General features: G+C 39.2%; 1 protein-coding gene across 2 annotated transcripts in view; it reads left to right on the top strand.

Moving 5' to 3' along the window:
* Window positions 1-24,023, top strand: part of LOC126334746 (GPI inositol-deacylase-like) — a 158,286-nt gene that overhangs the window by 101,989 nt on the left and 32,274 nt on the right. For both annotated transcript variants that reach the window (XM_049997307.1, XM_049997308.1), the window contains exons 8-12: window positions 1,112-1,380; window positions 3,274-3,393; window positions 6,909-7,127; window positions 14,929-15,123; window positions 20,338-20,500. In XM_049997307.1, coding sequence (XP_049853264.1) covers window positions 1,112-1,380; window positions 3,274-3,393; window positions 6,909-7,127; window positions 14,929-15,123; window positions 20,338-20,500 — 966 coding nt within the window. The remainder of the gene's footprint in view (window positions 1-1,111; window positions 1,381-3,273; window positions 3,394-6,908; window positions 7,128-14,928; window positions 15,124-20,337; window positions 20,501-24,023) is intronic.

Here is a 24,023-nt window from a genome sequence, read left to right as displayed (position 1 = left end):
CCAACTACATTGCACAGCCATAGGAACAGCACGATAGCTTAAGCAAAATTATCCAGTACTGGCAGTTCATGACCTAGTATATAAGCTGAAACAATGTCAAAATGAGTTATAGAGTACACTGTGTTAATAGTGAACAAATTGATAGATATGCCCACTTAGTTATACATCATTACACAATTAATATATGCATGAAAATTTTCATGCCTTAGTCAACATGAAACTTTCACTGTGTTCCTTGCTTCATTCTCTCATCACAGCCCATTCTAGATGATGAACATATTTTTTCTTTAATGCCGCCAAAATCTGGTTCTTGGAGTAGCCAAGTAACTTAACATTCTCTATAACATCTTACGCTGGCTGTTGAGGCAGTAATGGCTGGAACTCTTATCTTTGTGGCTGTTACTCATGTTATCCCATGATCAGCTTTAAACGTGACTGCTGAAACTTGCAAACATGAACAGTATCCATCATTCTCTCTATATAATTTTAGAGTTAGAGGCCATGCTTACTAAAGAAATCTTTACTAGTATTTCCACATATTATTACAGGATGCAGATTTTGGTTAGCAAAAAGAATGTGGATTGTATGTATAGACAATTAATGAAAATTAATTGTTAATATATTGTAAAGAATTAGTTTTTAATAGATGCTTCTCTTTATTAATGTGTACCTTGAAATATTCCACACACTTAAATGTTCTCCTTCACGACAAACTGTTAGAAAAAGAATGAACAAGTTTACTGTAAAGCAATTCAGTCATTATCTTTGTAATGTATTTTCATTGATTTTATTAGCTGACATCAATCTGCAGAAAATTTTTGCATGTTGCAGACCACATCATATTTTAAAATGATGTATTAGTGTTTGGGCCACTATTGTAGATAGCCCTCTTCAGGGTATGTAATATCCCTGATGTCTTGATCAAGGGCACTTACAGCAGCGGCGTAAACATTGGTACATCATTTTACAACAAGACATAGTATTCAGCAAAAAAATTAAAAAAAAAAAACATGAAAATCTTTGCAATGACTTGATCTGTTGATCAAATGTATCTAAAATCTACTGTTCCAGAGTTTTATCTTATACTTATTATGTTTTTTGTATCTTTCAGCTGCAGCTTCATATAGATGTCCATTCATCAGAGCGACATTTTGTAGTCCCATTGCCACCTTTACTTCCATTCTCACGTCCAGTTAGTATATTACCAAAACTGACAGATGAGAAGGCATTGCATTACCGATTTTATTTGCCAGATCTGGAAAAGCTGTGGCAAGCATATCTACTTTATATAAAACCTGTTACTTGCCGCAGTGGTGCACACCAAGCAGTTGCAAAGTTTTATGTGCCATGGAATAAGGAAGCAGTTCATAAACTTGTGACGTAAGTTGAGCTGAATACTTAAAATGCTGCAGCCTGCAAATGTACTTTTATAGTGCAGTCTGCATGTTTGTTATATTCAAATATGTGCTTTTCAAATTTCTATATTCAAATTTTAAGCAGATAAGTAATGGATCTCTTATTTTTGTGTTTATCTTAAAACAATAAACTGTTGGGGGTTGGAGGGGAGGGGGACAAATTTTGCTCATCAGTTAGGTATTAAGGGGCTTGTACCTGTTTCATTTATAGGTAGTTATGTCTGACATTGTGCAAAGAATTTACTTCTCCAGTTTAACAAGAAGTAAAAGTGAAAATGGAAAAACTAAATTAAAATTTTTCAAATATGAAACTTTGGTTGCTGTGTCGGGCCTTTGCATTGGATGCACACAAGAACTATCATACGTTGTGCAGACACACACACACACAGGTATGTAGGGATTTTCTGGCTGTAGGCTTTCATTCTGACTTCAACAACAGTACAATTGTCAAGACATCAGCGCAGTTGTCAAGAGAGCTTTTCATTATGGTTTGCTTTTTCATAGGTAGTACTACTGATTTTCGAAATGGTTGCATTTTGGATAACTTTATGTACTCCAGTGTTGTGGTCGAGTCGGGCTGCTGCAGACATATCTGAAGCTGAAATTGTGTAGGTCTCAAATCTTTCATGAAGTAAACAGTGTGAACAAAACAGCTGAATGGATTATCTAATAACAGTGTATCAAGCCACTTCCTTCAGCTATTAACCTCAGATTTTTCAAATGTCATGGCAAATTGCTTGCCTTTACTGTTAATGGCTACAAAACATTGCTCCTAAACTAAAGTAATGTCTCTGTCACTTTGATTTAAGTGTTTATAACTTAAATTACTTTTTAGTACCAACAGTTAACTGAATTCAGCAAACAATATATGTTTTTTTTCTCTTTATCTTCTATCATTTCATGATGAATGCCTACACAAGGAATAATGGTTGAGACAGCAAAGAGGAATAAACCAAATTATCAGACATGAAAATGTCAAGGAAGTGTGACATTTTTCTTACTACCAAAAATGTTATTCTTGTTATGCAAAAAAGTGTATTTAAGCTTTGAAAGTGCAAATAAAAATTAACTTGTTGAAGTAGATAGGGACACAGTTATTTTCTACCAAATCATAAATATTGTTTTTGACTCTTCTACTGGCAGCAAAGAGAAAGTAATGTAATATTTATTTACAAGATCTCATACATTAAAGTCTGTATTTTACAACATAATTTTTAGGGGCATAATTAAATATGGGTTCTATTTATGGAATAAAATTGGAGCATCTCTATACATCTTTTATATGTTTTCAGTCTCAGATAGGGGTGGTGATTTTTTCCCCATACCAGTCCCTCCGGGATGACCCCAGGTCCAGTTAACCTACTAGCAGATGAGTACTGGGGATCTCTCCCAGGGGTAAAAGGTGGCTGGGGCAATGCCCCCCCCCCCTCCCCACCATCACCCTGCTAGTGTCACACTGAAGAAAGGCTGAACTCTGCCTACAGTCAGAGCAGTAGCTCAGTCACGGACTTTCACCACAGTCTTTACTTTTTTATATATTTGTGTGTGTGAAACAGGGAAGGTATGTCTCAATGTATGTGTAATAATTATAAAAATAATTTATCATTATGTTTATTGATCAGTGCTTTCTGCAATAAGTACAGTGAAATCTATGTATCAGATTACTACTTTTTATTCTACACCGTGTTATATTTTTTAAATAACTGTTCTGATAAATTTTCTTTGACATTTTAATATCATTTTCTCTAATTTAACATTTTTCCTAAGTTGTTAATGCTCCAGCACAGAAAAAAATCAACTGTTTACCTTGTTAAGTTCGGGTGACCCCTAAGAAAATTGTATCTCACTAATGTTTTAGCGGTAAGTCAGCAACCCCCTTGAAGGTGAAACTGCAGTCACCAAAGCCAGCATTATACAATGGATCCAAACACCCACACATTGATCTAATATTGGATGCTTCTTGTCAGTACATGTTAAGGTAGGTACTTTCTATTCTAAATGAGTTCTACCTCTCTATTTCCGTAAAATGAGACCTGTCACAGAAAGCTTTATTGAAATTAGGACTTTAGTTCCTCCTTCCTCTTCTCCCCTCTTTCCTTCAGTTTCCCCCTTCTTTAAAATTTCATTATTGATGCTATTAGATGAAATAAATAGAAATTTGTGATCAATATTTATGTATGATGTGATATTGTACAATAGCCCCGTAACTGTTATAACACTGTAGCCTTACTTAGATAAATCAAAATCTGAATCCAAAAATAAAATAAAAGTTCATTAATAATATGTAGCCATAGCCTGATTTTCTGATTTGTTTAGTATTCATGATGTACTCATTCTGGTCTGTATGATGACTTTATTTAAGCTCTATATTTCTATTGATAAATTGGTTTGAGCTGTAGATGATTGCCCCAAGTAACCACTGATTATCGCTCAAAATAAGTCACCTTCCTCCTTTCAAAATAATTTTATTCCAGCCTTATTTTTGTTCAATAACAAAAAAATGGTGTCGATTGCTAAGTGGTTTAGTAACATAGGAATCATTCCAGTGATGCCTTGTGCACCGTCATCAGATATAAAATGTTTGGCCATCAGTACAATGTGAGTGTGAATTGCCGAATAACAAGATACTTTCATCTGCAGATGGCATTTCTGTGGGATCTGTGCAAGATGACCAGAAAATGCGGAAAATGTCTTCCAGGAGTGTGTCGCAAATCCCGATAAATGTCATAGCTCTGCACATGGCAATTTGCCAGTCATTGTTGATGCATGATGGCGGCATGAATGAGATTCCTTTTTCAATAGCTGTGACAAGGGATAAAACATGAGTGTCATTTTTCAAGTACCAGTTAGACTCCCAGCCACTGAGATAATTCCAGGTAAAGGCTATTGGCAAAAAAATGATGGTGGCCACATTTTGGGGCAACAATGGCCTGACCATTAATTGATTGTGTTCCAAACCGTACTATGGTGACAGTTGCAAACTATCGAGGTATTTTGAAGAACAAACACCCTTCAGCATTGTGAGGAAAATGGCTGGAAAAGAGTGTGTGTGTTGTTTCACAAGATTGCATTAGACAAATGAGACAGAGGTATTTCCTCATGAAGACAGATTTAAATGGTTTCTCAGACTCATTACTCTCGCGCCCTGACTCCTAATAGTCTTTTGGTAATCCAGTGATGAAAGATGAACTCCAAGGTCACACTTTCTTCTCTTGTACCACTAAATCAACAGTTTTACAGTATCAAAACAGACTCCTAAAGAAACATTTACTGCAGGCTTAGCATCAGGATGTCAACATTGTGAAAATGTGTAAGGCTGCAGGGAGATTACATTGAGAAATAACAGAAGTTTCAAAATTTTTTGTGCGACTATGGTGATGATAATTAAAAAACAGAAATGAAGACCTTAGAACTTGAATGTGCCTTGCACATAACAAATGTTAGAATGATAATGTATTGTTCATAACACAAGGAATGCAGCTAAATACTTAATTACAGGAATGTTGACAAGATGTGTAATGGATATGTAGTGAGGTCCCCCATCATTCATTGATATAGTTCCCAGTTTAATAATGTGGTATCATTGGTGTAGTGTGATGAACAGATTTAACATCTACAATCATGAGTAATGTGAAGTATACACAAGAGAAATTTGACCCTAGAGCTGCTCATCTGTTGACATCCATTCAAAAGTAGTAGCTGAAGATTGATACACAGGCAATATTGAAAATGTTCAAGACGAATGAAGGTGACTTTTCCAACCATCACATTGTAATGGATGAATACTAACTTTACTATTGCAAAACAGAAACAAAAGAAAAGAGCAAGTAGTGAAAACACTTGATCCCTTTCGCACAGACACATTCCTCATCCAAGAAGATGATGCAGCATAGAAAAAGAATTAACAGGGTACCACAACAGATCTTTGACAAGATTATGCCAAAATAGTGCAAAAGGCAAACAGTGATGGTGAAATTTTTGAATTATCAATATCTTCCTTCATCTACTGCATTTTTTTCAGGTCACCCACTGACTTACTCCTCTCTCTTTGACTGAAAGAATTACTGCACAGGGTGCCTTCTGTGTTGGAGACCTGTTTTCAGAGTCACATATGGCACTCCTACAATAATGGCATATGGCATGCCATACATCTGTGACAAAAATCTATAAATTTGAACAGATTGTGTATAAGAAGGTCTGGTAAATATCAAAATTTGAAATCCTCCTTCCTTTCTTTCTTTCTTACTTTAAGGCAAAGTTTGCAGCTGGATGTGGAAATTGCTATACCTATGTGCAATAAAGGAAAAGGCACTCAAATTTCTGATAAAGAAATCTAAACGAGTACAGTGTCTGGGCTCTCTTTTAAGTGTTGAATGGAATGTAACAATTTCTGTGTTCAGGATGAAATGTTTATAATAATTTATGGCCTTATGTAGATATTGGGGGCTGGTGAGAAAGGGAATTTGTACATGCTTCCACCAGATAACACATACTTGAGAGCCTTGTTGTAAATCTTGGTTCTTCACCAAATTATGTACAAATAAATGAGAGATAGTAATAGTTGCCGACACAACTATTTTTTGAACAGTGAGTGGAGACAGTACTGCTTTAGGCAGATAGACAAGTTTGTGTGTAAATCAAATGTTGCCAATAGGTTACAAAAAAGTCCAAATAACAGTCCAGAAGAAAACAATGCAACACTGGATTGTCACCAGTAGGTACACCAAAGAACTTGAAAACATCAACTGGTTGTGAAAAGTGAGGCTGCGGCAGTTTGAGGCAGCCTCAGTGTTTTTCCAAGTCACTTGGCACTGGCAGGTTTGTGTTTCTGCACTGCACCTGGCGACCTTGTCAGATGTAGGTATAATTATATTGATTGACCCATTGATACACCCAGCAGGATTACAAAAGCCTGTACTTAAACTATACTCTGCGAGCTCGTTATGTTAGTTCAGAAGAGTTATTTTTTTAAAATTTTTGCATCTTATTGTGTACTTCTCATCTCTAGCTTCAGACTATCACATTATATTTCAGAGTTGTTGTGCACATTTGTTAACACTATGTCAACTGGCTTTTGGTACTCGTATGTTGCCTGAGAAACTTTCCCGTTAAGTCTGTCACACCATCTCACACAGTAAAAACTATGTAACAAAAGTTTCCAGGTGCTTCTGCTTTGGGAATATGAGTGTAAAAGTTCGTTTTACTCCTCTGCTTTGGACTTTAGAGTGCTGGTGATTGTTTTGTTCTCATATTCCCAATGTTCCCAATATTCTGTGCTGATGCAATTAATCAGGGTTTGTTACATCAAGCCTGAGTTTTGTATGAAATTCTTCATCTTTTGATTGTATTAATGGTCAGTTACTGTGTACAGGTTTTATTCTTACTTCCACTTCTGAGAGATCAGATATCTTTGTGCACATATACCCACAATTTTTTGACATCTATTAAATTATTATGTAATTACAATTTACAACTTCTGTGTATTCTGTATAGCATACAACCCTCCATAGCAGACAGTCTTGGACAGTTAGTACGATTCTACTCACCTCAGCTGCCAGCATATGTGGCCACCATACTGTTACTTGTACTGCGCCAGCAAATAGTAGAACTCTCAAAAACTGGAAGCTGTGTCATGTTTCATACTGCTTTGGGAACAGGTGGCAAAGCGTATAACTTGTTCTTTGTTGCCATAATCACTTCTCAAATACTCAGGTATGTATTATTGGTAAATTGGTATCTCATACTATATTTAATGTTGTAAATAAATGTTCCATGACAATGAATTTTTTGCTATTATGACCTGTATTATACCTTTTGAATAAGATCTGCATACTTGTGCGAAAGCTACATACAATACCTCAGCCATTAACAATAGCAAGACAAAGTGACCCAGTAGTTTTTGCAATACACAAGGCATCAACAGAAAATGATTTACACTTCATCAAATAACGAGAGAGAATCAGTTGTGTCGCAGGTACAAACTGCCAAATGGAAAGTCGGAATTAATTACAACTTAGAAGATTTATTCTGAAAACAAGGTGAAACATAACTCAGCATAATCACTCATGTCCAGGTCCATAGCCAAAGTTCATCTCCCGTAAATATTATCACAGTAACAACATCGCGACTGAGAAGAGACATGTTCCGTACTCCAGGAGGCTCACCAGATGACTTCCCCTCTGGGCCGTGATGACTGCATCCTGATTGGCTCGGGCGACTCCAGCTGTATCTCTTGTGGCACCCCCCACCCAAATGCTAATCCATGAATTCCTCTCCTGCGCCAACTTCTTCATCTCAGGGTAGCACTTGCAACCGACATACTCAATTATTTGCTGTCATCCTTCACAGTTTCTCCCTCTACAACCCCCTCCAGTACAATGGAAGTTAGTCCCTGGTGTCTTAACAGATGTTCTCTGTCCCTTCTCCTTGTCAGTGTTTCCCACATATTTTCACTACCATACAATGCTGTACTCCAAATGTATATTCTGAGTATTTTTTCCCTCGCATTAAGGCCTGCATTTGATACTAGTAGACTTCTCTTGTCCAGGAATGCCCTTTCTGCCAGTGCTATTCTGGTTTTTATGTCTCCTTGCTCCATCCATCATAGGTTATTTTGCTGTCTAGCTAGTAGAATTCCTCAACTTTATATACTTCATGATCACCATTTCTTATATTATGTTTCTTTCTGTTCTCATTTTTCCTACATCGCATTACTTTCGTCTTTCTTCAGTTTACTCTCAGTCCATTTTATTTACTTCTAGGCTTTTTATTGGAGTCAACACATCCTGTAATTGTTCTTCACTTTTAGTGAGGATAGTAATGTCATCGGTGAATCTTATCAGTCATATCCTTTAACCTTCAATTTTAATCCCAGTCTTGAATCTTTCTTTTATTTCCGTCATTGCTTCTTCGATGTATAGATTGAACTGTAGAGGCAAAAGACTAAATCCCTGTCTTACACACCTTTTAATCTGATCACTTCATTCTTGGTCTTTCAACCTTACTGTTTGCTCTTGGTTCTCACTCATATGTCTCTTTAGCCTACACCTAGTTTCCTCAGAATTTGGAACAGCGTGTAACCATTTTACATTGTCGAATACATTTTCCAGCTCAACAAGTCGTATGAACATATCTTGATTTTTGTTCAGACTTCTTCCCATTATCAACTGCAACATCAGAACTGCCTCTCTGGTCTTATAATTTTTGCACTTGACAGTGATTGCTAACTCTGGAATTTTGTGGATGATGATTTTCCAAAAGTCTGATGGTGTATGTTGCCAGTCTCATACATTTTACACTATGTGAAAAGCTGTTTAGTTGCCACTTCCCCCAATGATTTTAGAAATTCTGAGGGAACATTATCTATCCCTTCTGCCTTATTTAATCTTAAGTCATGCAAAGTTCTTTTTCTCTTTTATGGCAACTTCTGTTTCTTCTTCTATCACATTATGAGACAAGTCCTCCATCTTGTAGATGCCTTTAGTGTACTCTTTCCACCTATCCACTCTCTCCTCTGCATTTAACAGTGGAATTCCTATTGCACACTTAATTTTACCGCCCTTGTTTTTAATTTCACCAAAGTTTGTTTTGACTTTTCCATATTCTGTGTCAGTCCTTCCAACAGTCAGTTCTTCTTCACATCTTTCATGTAGCCATTTCACCTTATCTTCCCTACATATCCGGTTCATTTCATTTCTAAGTGACTTGTGTTTCTGTATTCCTGAATTTTCCTGAACACGTTCATATTCCCTTCTTTTGTCAATCAGTTGAAGAATTCCTTCTGTTAACCATGATGTCTTTATGGTTACCTTCCTTGTACCTATGTTTTTCTTTCCAGCTTCTGTGATTACACTTTTTGGAGATTTCCATTCCCCTTCAACTGAAGAGCTTATTGTGATATTACATACCGCAGTATCTACAGCCTAGAGTAGTTTGAGCATATCCCTTCATTCCTTAGTATTGCTGTACCCTCCTTCTTTGAACATTGATTCTTCCTGACTAGTCTCTTAAACTTCAGCGTACTCTTCATCGTTACTAAATTGTGATCTGTGTCTATATCTGTTCTTGATTTTGGAATCTCTGCCTGACCATGGTGTAATCTGACTGGAATTGTCATGTATCTCCTGCCCTTCTCCAAGTATACCTCCTCCTCTTGTTATTCTTGAACAGAGTATTCACTGTTTGTAGATAAACTCAGTTAGTCTTTCTCCTCTCTCATTCCTACAACCAAGCCCATAGTCTCCTGTAACCCTTTCATCTAGTCTTTCCCACACAACAGCATTCCAATTTCCAGTGACTATTTGATTTTCATATCCTTTTATGTACTGAACTACCTGTTCAATATCCTAATGCATTAAGGTAAAATAAAGGCACTTAAAGTTACTGATGCTCAGTTGTGGTTCCGACACACAGGAAAACTCTGTAGAAGGATACTGTACACAGTAAATTTGTATTGGAACTGCCACATGCAACCCATATTACATAGTGTTTAAAGGTCATCTATATTATTAACCAGAATGAAAAATGCTCTTATCACAGCACAAAAAAGGTCAATGTATCTTGGGTAGGGTTAGGGGTATAAAAGAAGAGAACTAGCTTTTCAATTTATCTGGCAGTTTCAAAGACATTTAAATGAAAACATGACATATTTATGCTTTTTTACTTGTTAGCATTACTATCCATGTCATGTACACTCCTGGAAATTGAAATAAGAACACCATGAATTCATTGTCCCAGGAAGGGGAAACTTTATTGACACATTCCTGGGGTCAGATACATCACATGATCACACTAACAGAACCACAGGCACATAGACACAGGCAACAGAGCATGCACAATGTCAGCACTAGTACAGTCTATATCCACCTTTCGCAGCAATGCAGGCTGCTATTCTCCAATGGAGACGATCGTAGAGATGCTGGATGTAGTCCTGTGGAACGGCTTACCATGCCATTTCCACCTGGCGCCTCAGTTGGACCAGCGTTCGTGCTGGACGTGCAGACCGCGTGAGATGACGCTTCATCCAGTCCCAAACATGCTCAATGGGGGACAGATCCGGAGATCTTGCTGGCCAGGGTAGTTGACTTACACCTTCTAGAGCACGTTGGGTGGCACGGGATACATGCGGACATGCATTGTCCTGTTGGTACAGCAAGTTCCCTTGCCGGTCTAGGAATGGTAGAATGATGGGTTCGATGACGGTTTGGATGTACCGTGCACTATTCAGTGTCCCCTCGACGATCACCAGAGGTGTACGGCCAGTGTAGGAGATCGCTCCCCACACCATGATGCCGGGTGTTGGCCCTGTGTGCCTTGGTCGTATGCAGTCCTGATTGTGGAGCTCAACTGCACGGCGCCAAACACACATACAACCATCATTGGCACCAAGGCAGAAGCGACTCTCATCGCTGGAGACGACACGTCTCCATTCGTCCCTCCATTCATGCCTGTCGCGACACCACTGGAGGCGGGCTGCACGATGTTGGGGCGTGAGCGGAAGACGGCCTAACGGTGTGCGGGACCGTAGCCCAGCTTCATGGAGACGGTTGTGAATGGTCCTCGCCGATACCCCAGGAGCAACAGTGTCCCTAATTTGCTGGGAAGTGGCGGTGTGGTCCCCTACGGCACTGCGTAGGATCCTACGGTCTTGGCGTGCGTCGCTGCGGTCCGGTCCCAGGTCGACGGGCACGTGCACCTTCCGCCGACCACTGGCGACAACATCAATGTACTGTGGAGACCTCACGCCCCACGTGTTGAGCAATTCGGCGGTACGTCCACCCGGCCTCCCGCATGCCCACTATACGCCCTCGCTCAAAGTCCGTCAACTGCACATACGGTTCACATCCACGCTGTTGCGGCATGCTACCAGTGTTAAAGACTGCGATGGAGCTCCGTATGCCACGGCAAACTGGCTGACACTGACGGCGGCGGTGCACAAATGCTGCGCAGCTAGCGCGATTCGACGGCCAACACCGTGGTTCCTGGTGTGTCCGCTGTGCCGTGCGTGTGATCATTGCTTGTACAGCCCTCTTGCAGTGTCCGGAGCAAGTATGGTGGGTCTGACACACCGGTGTCAGTGTGTTCTTTTTTCCATTTCCAGGAGTGTAATATAACGGATCATGTCAAGTGAAGTAATTATGTCATCATTCCATTCAGTGTGGCATCTGTCATGTCATGACACAACTTTAATGACATCATTAAAGCTTAGGATGCAAACATCCCCACTCTGGGATACTTCCTATTATAAATGCATCCCCACTCTCGGATTACTTCCTACTGCAGATGCATCCCACACTCAAGCACCATATAAATTTGTGTCTGTCTGGTCTCACATTCACACCATACATGTAATTGGGAGGGGGGGGGGGGGGAGAATCAACTGCCACCTAAGAATCAAAAACTTGTTTTAGCATCTCCCCTCCTCCCCAGAAATTTTATCCTCCCCTCGCCCCTTCCCCTCTCCCCCCAGGAAAACAAAACCTTTTTAGTTATTATATGTATGCTCTTCAGCCATACGATATCATACACTGAGGTGACAAAAGTCATGGGGAAACAATATGCACATATATAGGTGGCAGTAGTATTGTGTACACAAGATATAAAAGGGAATTGCATAGCCGTAGCTATCATTTGTGCTCACGTGACTCATGTGAAATGTTCCCTCCATGGTTATGGCTGCACGATGGGAATTAACAGACTGAACGCAGAATGGTAGTTGGTGCTAGATGCATGGGACTTTCCATTTTGGGTTCTATAGGGAATTCAATATTCTGAGCTCATCCATGTCGAGAGTGTGACAAGAATACAAAATTTCAGGCATTACCTCTCATCACAGACAACACAGTGGCTGTCGGCTTTCGCTTAATGATCAAGAGCAGTGGCATTTGTGTAGAGTCGTCAGTGCTAACATACAAGCAACACTGCATCAAATAACCACAGAAATCAATGTGGGATGCACAATGAATGTATCGGTTAGGATAGTGCAATGAAATTTGGCATGAATGGGCTGTGTCAGCAGATGACCAACATGAGTGCTTTTACTAAAACCATAACATCACATGCAATGCCTCTCCTGGCCTCATGACCATATCGATTGGACTGTAGATAACTGGAAAACTGTGGCCCAGTCAGATGTGACCCGTTTTCAGTTGGTAAGAGCTGATGGTAGGATTTGAGTGTGGTGCAGACTCACGAAGCCATGTACCCAAGTTGTCAACAAGGCACTGTGCAAGATGGTGGTGGTTCATTAATGGTGCAGGCTGTGTTTACAAGGAATGGACTAGGTCCTGTGATCCAGCTGAACCAAACATTGACTGGAGACCATTTGCAGCCATTCATAGACTACATGTTTCCAAACAACGTTGGCATTTTTATGGATAACAGTGTGCCATCATTGGGCCGAAATTGTTTGGAGCCACTTTTGAAGAACATTCTGGATAGTTTGAGTGAATGATTTGGCCATCCAGATCACCCAAGATGAATCCCTTTGAACATTATAGAGGGATCAGTTCATCACTTTAAGAATGATGGGTGTCCATAGACATGTTACCCTAGATACAAATTTTAACATCACTGTTACTACATCCATTGACTAACCCGATTCATGGTTCACGGATCCAGTTGCTTGTTGCATACCTAACAGCTTCCAGAAGCAGTAGAAGTCTGATTTTCATTCTTTCGTACAATTATAGACCAAATTTAAAAACTTAAAATTCTGTCATATTCTAATCATTCAGAGGTATACTCTTATGTTAAATGTTTAACACAATAAGAAAAGTATTACATTCCATTAACTGTGTACATATCTTGTGGCAGCATAGCTCACTGTGTGCAAATTACCTCAACTAAATGAATCTTGTATTTGAGAATGCGAACATTTTCCTACAAATTTTACACGTAATGTGAAATGTTTAAGGAACTTTTTCTCACTGACACCCCTCACAAAATGACAAGAACAAAAATGTTTATCCTTTACCACATTTTCATAATTCTTGCAATAAAACTTTAGCATCAGGCATGATGTTTCAATTTATTTCTCTGTTACTACTAAACCTCACAGCTGGGATGTGAACTCTGTTGGAATGACATGTTGCACTTAGTATCCACTTTACCACTGTGCGTGCCTACCAAATTATATGATTTTGTGGCACATAGTGTAGGACATATGATTCATAGACATTGAGATGCACGAAAAACAAGCTTTTGCTTAAAATGGAGTGCAAACTAGCCAGACTACATTCATACAGTGTTTCATAATGAGAGCACTTCATGACTTCCAACAAGCTATAAACATAATTTCAAGCCTTTTCTAAACTTTTTCTCGTGTACATGCTTAACATCAAATATTTAATACATTAAATCATTTGTAAAGCAGGCAGATGTTTGAAGGTGTTTTATACTGGGAATCAAATACTTTGAAGAATTGGGAGTTTACTGGTTGAGTAGTATTCCGCTTTTAATTGCTGATGACTCATTACTGTGCTATACACTTCCTCGTATATATGAGGGCTGTTCAAAAAGTAAGGTGACTTTTCAAATTGCTTGGGCAACATACATTCGATTGTCGATTTTTGTTTTGTTATGTTGGTACCCAAGTATGTTCACAGTTTCAAGTGTTAGTGTACTCTGTTTGCTTTTGACAGCTAGAAAGGTTAGACATATTTTAGTATGCTCAGCAATTTTCAGTCATTATAAAAAAGTGGAACAAAGAATTTGCATCAAATTTGTCCGTGAAGAGTCAGGCACATATTTGTTTCTCACACATACATCTTGCAAAATGACCACAAGTAACTAAAATAGAGGCTTACCTACAAATATTCTTCCCATGTGACATTCGCGAATGGGACAGGGAAGGGGGAAACAGATAGAGAAACCAACACTACACTCTGTTATATACCAATTGCAAAGTATTGCTGTAAATTCAGGTATAAAAAAGCTGCATTCACCACTTCTGCAAGGTATTCTATGCTTTCTAAAATGTACGTTTAACAGTGGATAGCTACTAAAATTATAAATGACGAGGAATAAAAACAAGCAAATTAAATGAGCCTTGGTGTTTTGCAGAAAGTGATAACATTAATTAAACTCTTCCTTGACAGCAAAGTTACAAGATACTGGGTAAGAACTGAGCATTACTGCACTCTGCAGAGGCATACAATAAAAAATTAGTAAAGTTTTCACTAAAAACTTTTCATCCTCATCGACTGTTCAAAATGTCACTTCCATTACTGTGTCTGAATGATGTTTTAACATCCTTCTCTAGCACCATATATCAGATGCTGCCAGTCTCTTTTCCTCCCTTGCTCATCAGCCCCCAACACCCAAAAAACCACTTCTGTAAATACTCATACTTACTGTTTGAATGCTCTCATTTCTGTCCACTCTGAAATCCCATGATGAATTGTACTAAAAACCTAATGGGTTAATATGGAGAATGGAAATGTGATGGAAACACTGTGTATTGCTAACAAGTTATTTTTTTACTAGCTACAGCGTAACTTTGAAAATTTTGCAGGTGGTGCATGGATATAATGCCCTTATCATTCCTCAAGGAATCAGGTGTGATGCCTGTGCAGTATTTAGACACTGATACTTTTCTTTTGTCATCATTACTGTATATGGTTTCATTCACTATTGTCTTTCTGATGGGAGTGTTTTGCTGGGCAGCCATTATTCTGTCTGGGCAAGCAGCTCACAAAATGGCACTGAGGTGAGTTGAAGTGTTACTTAGTTGATTATCTTATCTAGTAAATAAAAACTGTGAACATAAATGTTAGTGTAAAAAGGCGAGACCAGGGGTAGTTGTAAAGTTTTGATCATCACATCAAAAACACACAGAACAGAATATTTTTATTTGACTTTCAGTATTTTTCATACTCCAGAAAATGGTTAGTTTGTTTGCAAGTAGGGTAGATGGTGGTAAAGCTGTGCAATTTTCAGTTTTTCTTACACTGTAATCAGTGGGACGGGGAGTAGATTTCCCCACAATTTCAAATTGAGTTGTTACGCATAACCCATCCAAATTCCAGGTCTGTCTGATTATTAGTTGTAGATAAATTTACAGTTTACCAAAAAAATAAAATAAAAAGTTGGATTTATCTCCACAGAATGGGATCTTTGTACCATTTGAGAGAGACATGAATAGAAACGGATGATTGCATAATAAAAAAACTCTTGAAATGATCCTTGGTGACATTTATGTGAATGTGTGGTGTGTCTTCTTTTGGACATATCTGAAAGAACAGACACCACTTATTCATATAACTGATTCGCCTCAATGGGCAATGAATCCATAACCATTAGAGGGGACGCACAACACCGTTCAACACCCAGCGGGAATCCAGAATTAGTGAATGTGGGGGACATGGACAAGGGGCGCAGGTGGGTGACACTAGGCAGGCATGTGAGTCAGCCAGAGAGCATGCCAAGATAATCCACTCATCTGCGATAAACAGTGTTTCTAGATACTGCAGAGAGAAATGCAACTGCCTGGTAAACAGGAGATCCCAGATTTGGGTCCCAGTCCAGTTCACATTTCACTTGACACTGCTGATTGCGCATAAAGGTCCGATGCAGCTGCTATCACGAGTTCCTTCCCTTCTCTTTCCTTTCTCCTCTCTCCATCTTCAATTTACTTTGTAACAGTATTGTACTGTAGCCGAGTTACTCAATAAAATATTGAATTTAAATAACTCATTAATTAGAACATAATGTTTAAAAATATTTGTACAAAAATAATACTTTCTTTTTCACAGAAGGAGAGTTTACAGAATACTCTTAAAGAGTTCAATGACTGAGGCTAAGTTGTCTAGATACCTATTAAATAATGTCTTTTTTTTTTTGTTGGTCCTCTGATAAAGTGTGTGTGTGTGTGTGTGTGTGTGTGTGTGTGTGTTTTTTATGGAACTGTGCTGTATACATTCCATTGGGTTTGGATAGTTTCATTGTCACATCATCAATGCCAATGACTCTTCCTGTGTCTCAGTAAATTTTTAGGCTCCTGGTAGGTTTTTTGCAAAGCACAGCTTCATAGCCTTCCTCTTAGTACAGTACATTGATGTTATTGTAGCCAAAAAGAGCTGGAATTAGTTTCTGGTTCTACCCTGCACTTTTACTGCAGTGAAGTCGTTGAATGATAAGGACATTTGATTCTCCCTTGAAGTTTCAGGCTCTTGTTCCGCTTCTTTGGGTACTTCTTCACTGAATAGTAAGTTCATATCTATATCTGAGCTACTCTCACAAACTGAGAAGCCTGAATCTGACTCTTAAAGAATATTAACTTGGTGTTTGATCTGTTTTCTTCCCTCTTTGTTTGCCAATGATGTGAAATCCTTTACCGGCTGCTGTGGATGAGCAGTTCCGGGTGCTTCAGTCCAGAACCGCGCTGCTGCTATGGTTGCAGGTTCGAATCCTACCTCGGGCATGGATGTGTGTGATGTCCTTAGGTTAGTTAGGTTTAAGTAGTTCTAAGTCTAGGGGACTGATGACCTCAGATGTTGAGTCCCATAGTGCTTAGAGCCATTTGAACCTTCTCTCTCTCTCTCTCTCTCTCTCTCTCTCTCTCTCTCTCTCTCTCTCTCTCTCTCTTTCCTAAAAGAAATCCATCAAGTCATTTTGTTTCTATTGCAAGCTCTCTTCTTTGGTACATCTTTCCTTCTAAGTAACAAGCTTTACTTCTCCCATGGATCCTTCTTCTATCCTCTTAAATTTTAGTTTAGGCAGTGGAGTTATATCTACTAGTGAGATAATCTCACACAGAGTGAGTTGAATGTCATCTTTTGTGGGGATTATCATATAAGAATTATCATCACAGTGTTGGAGCTACAGGGATTTATTCCAAAACACCTTTGGGGTTTTGCCCCATTCCAGCATTTTCTAACAGGTACAGCATGTTGGTTTTTGAGGAGCAACTACAACAATTTTGTCCATGCAAAAATGAAGCTTAACTAAGATAAACCTGCCACCTGGTGGCCAACTGGTGAGTTGATGTACTCAGTTCCAAAATTTGATGCAGGTTTTTACCCCATCCTGGACTACCACCACCTACTTTAAATGTTAGAAGTCTTGAGACACGTTGGGATCCCTGCACCACAGTACCATAGCACACCCCAAGAGGACCCAAACCAAAACAGGGCAGACCATTGATAAAATGGAGAATCATGTAGTAATTGTGTTTCAGCAGAAGCAAAAATATTCCAGCTCTGTTAAGCCTGTGCAGATGGCTAAATAGCCTGACACAGCTGCAACAAATCTGCTAGTGCTGAAAGTGAATTGCCACACAATACCTCTCTTTTTCAATGGACTGCCACATTTTGTTTTGTTCCTCTAGTGGTGTGGTATGGTATTATGACACAAGGATTTTGACATGTACAAAGACTGAAGACATGTACCTGTACTTGCAAAACAAACATAAATTTATTATATAACATTTTGTGAGGTGGTAATTAAAACTTTTTGACTACCCCTCTTATAGGTACAGTGTGAATGCATACAATCTTAAGATGTTTATGTTATGCAAAAGAGAGATGTGAAGCATCCTGTTGGCTTAAAGCTGTGTCTTGGACTGGCTTTTAAAACCAGATCACTGGCTTTCATAGGCAAGTCTGTACTATAGTGCAAATGACATAACTTTGTAACTAACGAATTGCAGTTACAGGGAATAGTGTTGCCAGTGTGCAGCCAGCCATGTTTCACAAAGCACTACATGTAATTACAAAGCTAGCGATACAGTGAGCCACAAATGGTCAACAGCGGGACACTACAGTGCAACTTGCTGAAACGTCAACAGCGAAGTTATTTCAATGAGAGTGCAGCTGAGCAGTCTGAACATGTTCCACAAACTAATACAAAACATTGATTTGTCAGTGCCTGCATCCCCTTGTCTGTAATCCAAAGAGCATATAGTTTACTGCAAGGGATTTATTTACACCTTTGGCAGAGAGGACACAGTGAGGAGTAGATTAGCCACAACCTGAGGATTAGTTCCACAGTGAAATTCTTATTCTGTAGTGAAGTGTGATGTTGGATGTAATCGAGTGTAGAATGTGTCAGATGCTATGAGTGTGCATTTTGATGAAAATTTAAAATGAAAAAATTGTGTAGTTAATCCTTTCAGACACCTCACACCTCTGCATGATTGTACTGACCCAGCCAGCTGCCTTGTACTGGCACTGTAGCTTGACTTATCATGTCCGTTGGATTAAACACTTTAGAGAAATTTATAAAAACTTAATATTTTGATTTGTCACAGTCCACGGTAATAAGAATGTAAATTAGTATGTTGAAGATATTGGTTCAATAGGTCCCAGTCTTTACCTTCATTGAGTTTTCATAAGTAATTATATCACTTTTATGTGTGTTGTTGTTGTGGTCTTCAGTCCTGAGACTGGTTTGATGCACTCTCCATGTTACTCTATCCTGTGCAAGCTTCATCATCTCCCAGTACCTACTGCAGCCTACATCCTTCTGAATCTGCTTAGTATATTCATCTCTTGGTCTCCCTCTACGATCTTTACCCTCCATGCTGCCCTCCATACTAAATTGGTGATCCCTTGATGCCTCAGAACATGTCGTACCAACTGATCCCTTCTTCTAGTCAAGTTGTGCCACAAACTCCTCTTCTCCCCAATTCTGTTCAATAACTCCTCATTAGTTATGTGATCTACCCATCTAATCTTCAGCATTCTTCTGTAGCACCACATACAAATACTTTCAGAAACGACTTCCTGACACTTAAATCAATACTCGATGTTAACAAATTTCTCTTCTTCAGAAACGCTTTCCTTGCCATTTCCAGTCTACATTTTATATCCTCTCTACTTCGACCATCATCAGTTATTTTTTCTCCCCAAATAGCAAAACTCCTTTATTACTTTAAGTGTCTCATTTCCTAATCTAATTCCCTCAGCATCACGAGACTTAATTCGACTACATTCCATTATCCTCGCTTTGCTTTTGTTGATGTTCATCTTATACCTTCCGTTCCAGAGACTGCCCATTCCATTCAAGTGCTCTTGCAAGTCCTTTGCTGTCTCTGACAGAATTACAATGTCATCGGTGAACCTCACAGTTTTTATTTCTTCTCCATGGATTTTAATGCCTACTATGAACTTTTCTTTTGTTTCCTTTACTGCTTGCTCAATATACAGATTGAATAGCATCAGAGAGAGGCTACAACCCTGTCTCACTCCCTTCCCAACCACTGCTTCCCTTTCATGTCCATCGACTCTTATAACTGGCATCTGCTTTCTGTACAAATTGTAAATAGCCTTTCGCTCCCTGTATCTTACCCCTGCCACCTTCAGAATTTGAAAGAGAGTATTCCAGTCAACATGGTCAAAAGCTTTCTCCATGTCTACAAATGCTAGAAACGTAGGTTTGCCTTTCCTTAATCTTGTTTAATGGCTCTTGGGAAAGCTAGATAATAATTCAGTTGGTGTGTTGCTTTGTAGACAATATGTCACTTCCTCTTTATGAGGGATTTTTACAGTTCAGTGTTTGACATTTATTAGGAATATTCTTGCGCTCAGGGAAACACTGGTGATAATGGTTCACTAAAAGTTTTTCTTACTTCAAAAGTTCTTATTTGGGATACCATGATAACCATATGGTGTTTTATTTCATAATTTATTGATAGCTTTTGTTATTTCTGTTATAGTTATTGATAACAGATGTGGCACTTGTATTTAAAGAAACTGTTACAACATTATTGCTAAGAGATTGTAAAAACTGTTGGAGATAAATAAATTTAATATTGGTAATACTTACTACATTTCCCTAAGATCAATCATTATATTTGGTACTACATTCTTTAAAAGTTTTACTGGCATTTGCTCAAGATCTTTTCATAATTGCTTCATATTGTCTTATTAGCCTTCCTGTCTTATGATTGCTGAATTATTGTTTTTTGTATACTGTGTTGCAGATTTTTGGCCAAAACTGTAACAGGTGTTATTGTTCTGTCTGACTGGACTCTGTCAGCATTGTCTCACCTACCTGCCACAGTTGCTGTAATTCTTTTGGCACTTACATTTAGTACATGTGGTTCACTGAGCCTCTGTATTGGATTATTTTTCTTCTTCTTGATGGTATGTATAACCCAGAATTTTTAAACTGATACTTGTACTATTCAAAAAATGCTGGAAACCACAGTTATTACAACTTATGCAGTTTTTTCTCTTTACGAGGGAAGAGAAAAATTTATATTAGTATTGGAAGGAGCACAAATTTTAAACTTGAGTCCTTCTGCGTACACACACACACACACACACACACACACACACACACACACACACAGATATATATCCATCCGCACATACAAAGACACAAGCAGACATTTGTAAAGGCACCTTTGCAAATGTCTGCTTGTGTCTGTGTATATGCGGATGGATATTTGTGTGTGTGTGTGTGTGTGGGTGTGTGTGTGTGTGTGTGTGTGTGTGTGTGTGCGGGCGAGTGTATACCTGTCCTTTTCTCTCCTTAAGGTAAGTCTTTCCACTCCCGAGATTGGAATAACTCCTTTCCCTCTCCCTTATACCCACATCCTTTCGTCTTTCCCTCTCCTTCCCTCTTTCCTGATGAAGCAACCATCTGTTGCAAAAGCTTGAATTTTGTGTGATGTTTGTGTGTCTATCGACCTGCCAGTGCTTTTGTTTGACAAGTCACATCATCTTTGTTTTTAGATATATTTTTCCCACGTGGAATGTTTCCCTCTATCATATATGAAAGAAACTCACTGAAGCAAAAAAAAGGACCACATGAAACAGATCAGAAAGCAAGATGTCCAAGTTATGGAATTATAAGAACAAAGTGCCTTTGCACCAGGTCATAAAAGTGTCATCTACAAATGTGATCTCTGATTCAAAAATTAGAACCTTGGGTTCCTAGGAAGGATTTCTGTAAGTGATGAAAATGCATAATGAAATGAAATGATCGTATGGCATTTATTGGCTGGGATATCCCCTTTGGGGTTCGGCCACCATATTGCAGACAAGACCTCATCGACGGTGTCAGTGTTGAGACAGGGATTAGTGATCAAGATGTTGTCATTATGACTATGGTTACGAAAGTTAAAAAGCTGGTCAAGAAGGCTAGGAGAGTATTCTTACTAGAAAGAGCAGATAAGCAGTTGTTAGCATCCTACTTAGTAAATGAATTGACTTCATTTACTTACAGTACGATAGATGTGGAAGAATTATGGGCAAATTTTAAACACATTGTAAACCACGCATTGGACAAGTATGTGCCGAAAAAGTGGGTTACAGACGGAAAAGACCCACCGTGGTTTACAGCGCAATTCAGAGAATGCTCAGGAAGCAAAGACAGTTGCACTCGTGGTACAAGAAAGATCAGGAGAATGAGGACAGTCAAAAGTTAGTAGAGATTCATGCTGCTGTAAAAAGAGCGATGCGTGAAGCATACAACCACTACCACCGTCATACCTTAGCAAAAGATCTTGCTGAAAACCCTAGGAAATTCTGGTCTTACATAAAATCGGTAAGCGGGTCGAAGGCTTCCATCCAGTCACTCACTGACCAGCCTGGCCTGGTAATGGAAGACAGCAAATTGAAAGCTGAAATTTAAAATTTAGCATTTGAGAAATCTTTCATGCAGGAGGATTGTACAAACATGCCGCCATTTGAGTCTCGTACAGGTTCCCATATGGAGGACATAGTGATAGACATCCCTGGGGTTGTGAAGCAGCTGAATGGGTTGAAAATAAATAAATCGCCAGGTGGTGATGGGATTCAAATTCGGTTTTACAAAGAGTACTCTACTGCACTGGCTCCTTACTTAGCTTGCATTTATCACGAATCTCTTGCCCAACGTAGAGTCCCGAGCGACTGGAAAAAAGTGCAGGTGACACCCGTATATAAGAAGGGTAGAAGGACGGATCCTCAAAATTACAGACCAATATCCTTAACATCGGTTTGTTGCAGGATTCTCGAAAATATTCTCAGTTCGAGAATAATGAATTTCCTTGAGACAGAGAAGTTGCTGACCATGCACCAGCACGGCTTTAGAAAGCATCGCTCCTGCGAAATGCAACTCGCCCTTTTTTCACATGATATCTTTCAAACCATGGATGAAGGGTATCAGACGGATGCCATATTCCTTGACTTCTGGAAAGCATTTGACTCAGTGCCCCACTGCAGACTCCTAACTAAGGTACGAGCATATGGGATTGGTTCCCAAATATGTGAGTGGCTCGAAGACTTCTTAAGTAATAGAACCCAGGACATTGTCCTCGATGGCGAGTGTTCATCGGAGGTGAGGGTATTATCTGGAGTGCCCCAGGGAAGTGTGGTAGGTCCGCTGTTGTTTTTTATCTACATTAATGATGTTTTGGTTAGGGTGGATAGCAATGTGCGGCTGTTTGCTGATGATGCTGTGGTGTACAGGAAGGTGTCGTCCTTGAGCGACTTTAGGAGGATACAAGATGACTTGGACAGGATTTGTGATTGCTGTAAAGAATGGCAGCTAACTCTAAATATAGATAAAAGTAAATTAATGCAGATGAATAGGAAAAAGAATCTCGTAATGTTCGACTACTCCATTAGTAGTGTAGCGCTTGACACAGTCACATCGATTAAATATTTGGGCATAACATTCCAGATCAATATGAAGTGGGACAAGCATGTAATGGCAGTTGTGGGGAAGGCGGATAGTTGTCTTCGGTTCATTGGTAGAATTTTGGGAAGATGTGGTTCATCTGTAAAGGACCGCTTATAAAACACTAATACAACCTATTCTTGAGTACTGCTCGAGCGTTTGGGATCCCTATCAGGTCGGATTGAGGGAGGACATACAAGCAATTCAGAGGCGGGCTGCTAGATTTGTTACTGGTAGGTTTGATCATCACGTGAGTGTTACGGAAATGCTCCAGGAACTCGGGTGGGAGTCTCTAGAGGAAAGGAGGCATTCTTTTCATGACTTGTTATTGAAGAAATTTAGAAAACCAGAATTTGAGGCTGACTGCAGTACAATTTTACTGCCGCCAACTTATAGTTCGCGGAAAGACCCCAAAGATAAGATAAGAGAAATTAGGAATCATATAGAGGCATATAGGCAATCATTTTTCCCTTGTTCTCTTTGGGAGTGAAACAGGGAGAGAAGATGGTAGTTGTGGTACGAGGTACCCTCCGTTATGTACCGTATGGTGGATTGTGGAGTATTTATGTAGATGAAGATGTAGTTGACGCCACTTCAGTGAGTTGCATGTTAATGATGATGAAGGACACACAACATCCAGTCCCCTGCTGGGAAACGAAATGCTTCAGTCCATAACTCAGCACAGATTTATAACGCATCACTCTCACAAAACTCAGCTTACCCTTTTCTCACGTGATGTCTTGCAAACAGTGGATGGAGGGCAACAGGTAGATTCCACATTCCTAGATTTCCAGAAAGCATTTGACATGGTGCACCACTGCAGACTGTTCCTGATATGTGTGTGGCTCGAAGACTTTTAAGTAATAGAACCCAGTATGTTGACAACAGCGAGTGTTCATTGAGGACAAAGATATACTCAGAAGTGCGCCAGGGAAATTTGACAGGACCACTCTTATTCTCTTATGCAGAAATGATGTGGCGGGCAGAGTGAACAGCAAT

This window comes from Schistocerca gregaria, chromosome 2, assembly GCF_023897955.1.
Source record: "Schistocerca gregaria isolate iqSchGreg1 chromosome 2, iqSchGreg1.2, whole genome shotgun sequence".
Lineage (NCBI taxonomy): Eukaryota > Metazoa > Arthropoda > Insecta > Orthoptera > Acrididae > Schistocerca > Schistocerca gregaria.
The sequence above is the reverse complement of the archived record's forward strand: the minus strand, read 5'-3'. Positions and strand labels throughout refer to the sequence as shown.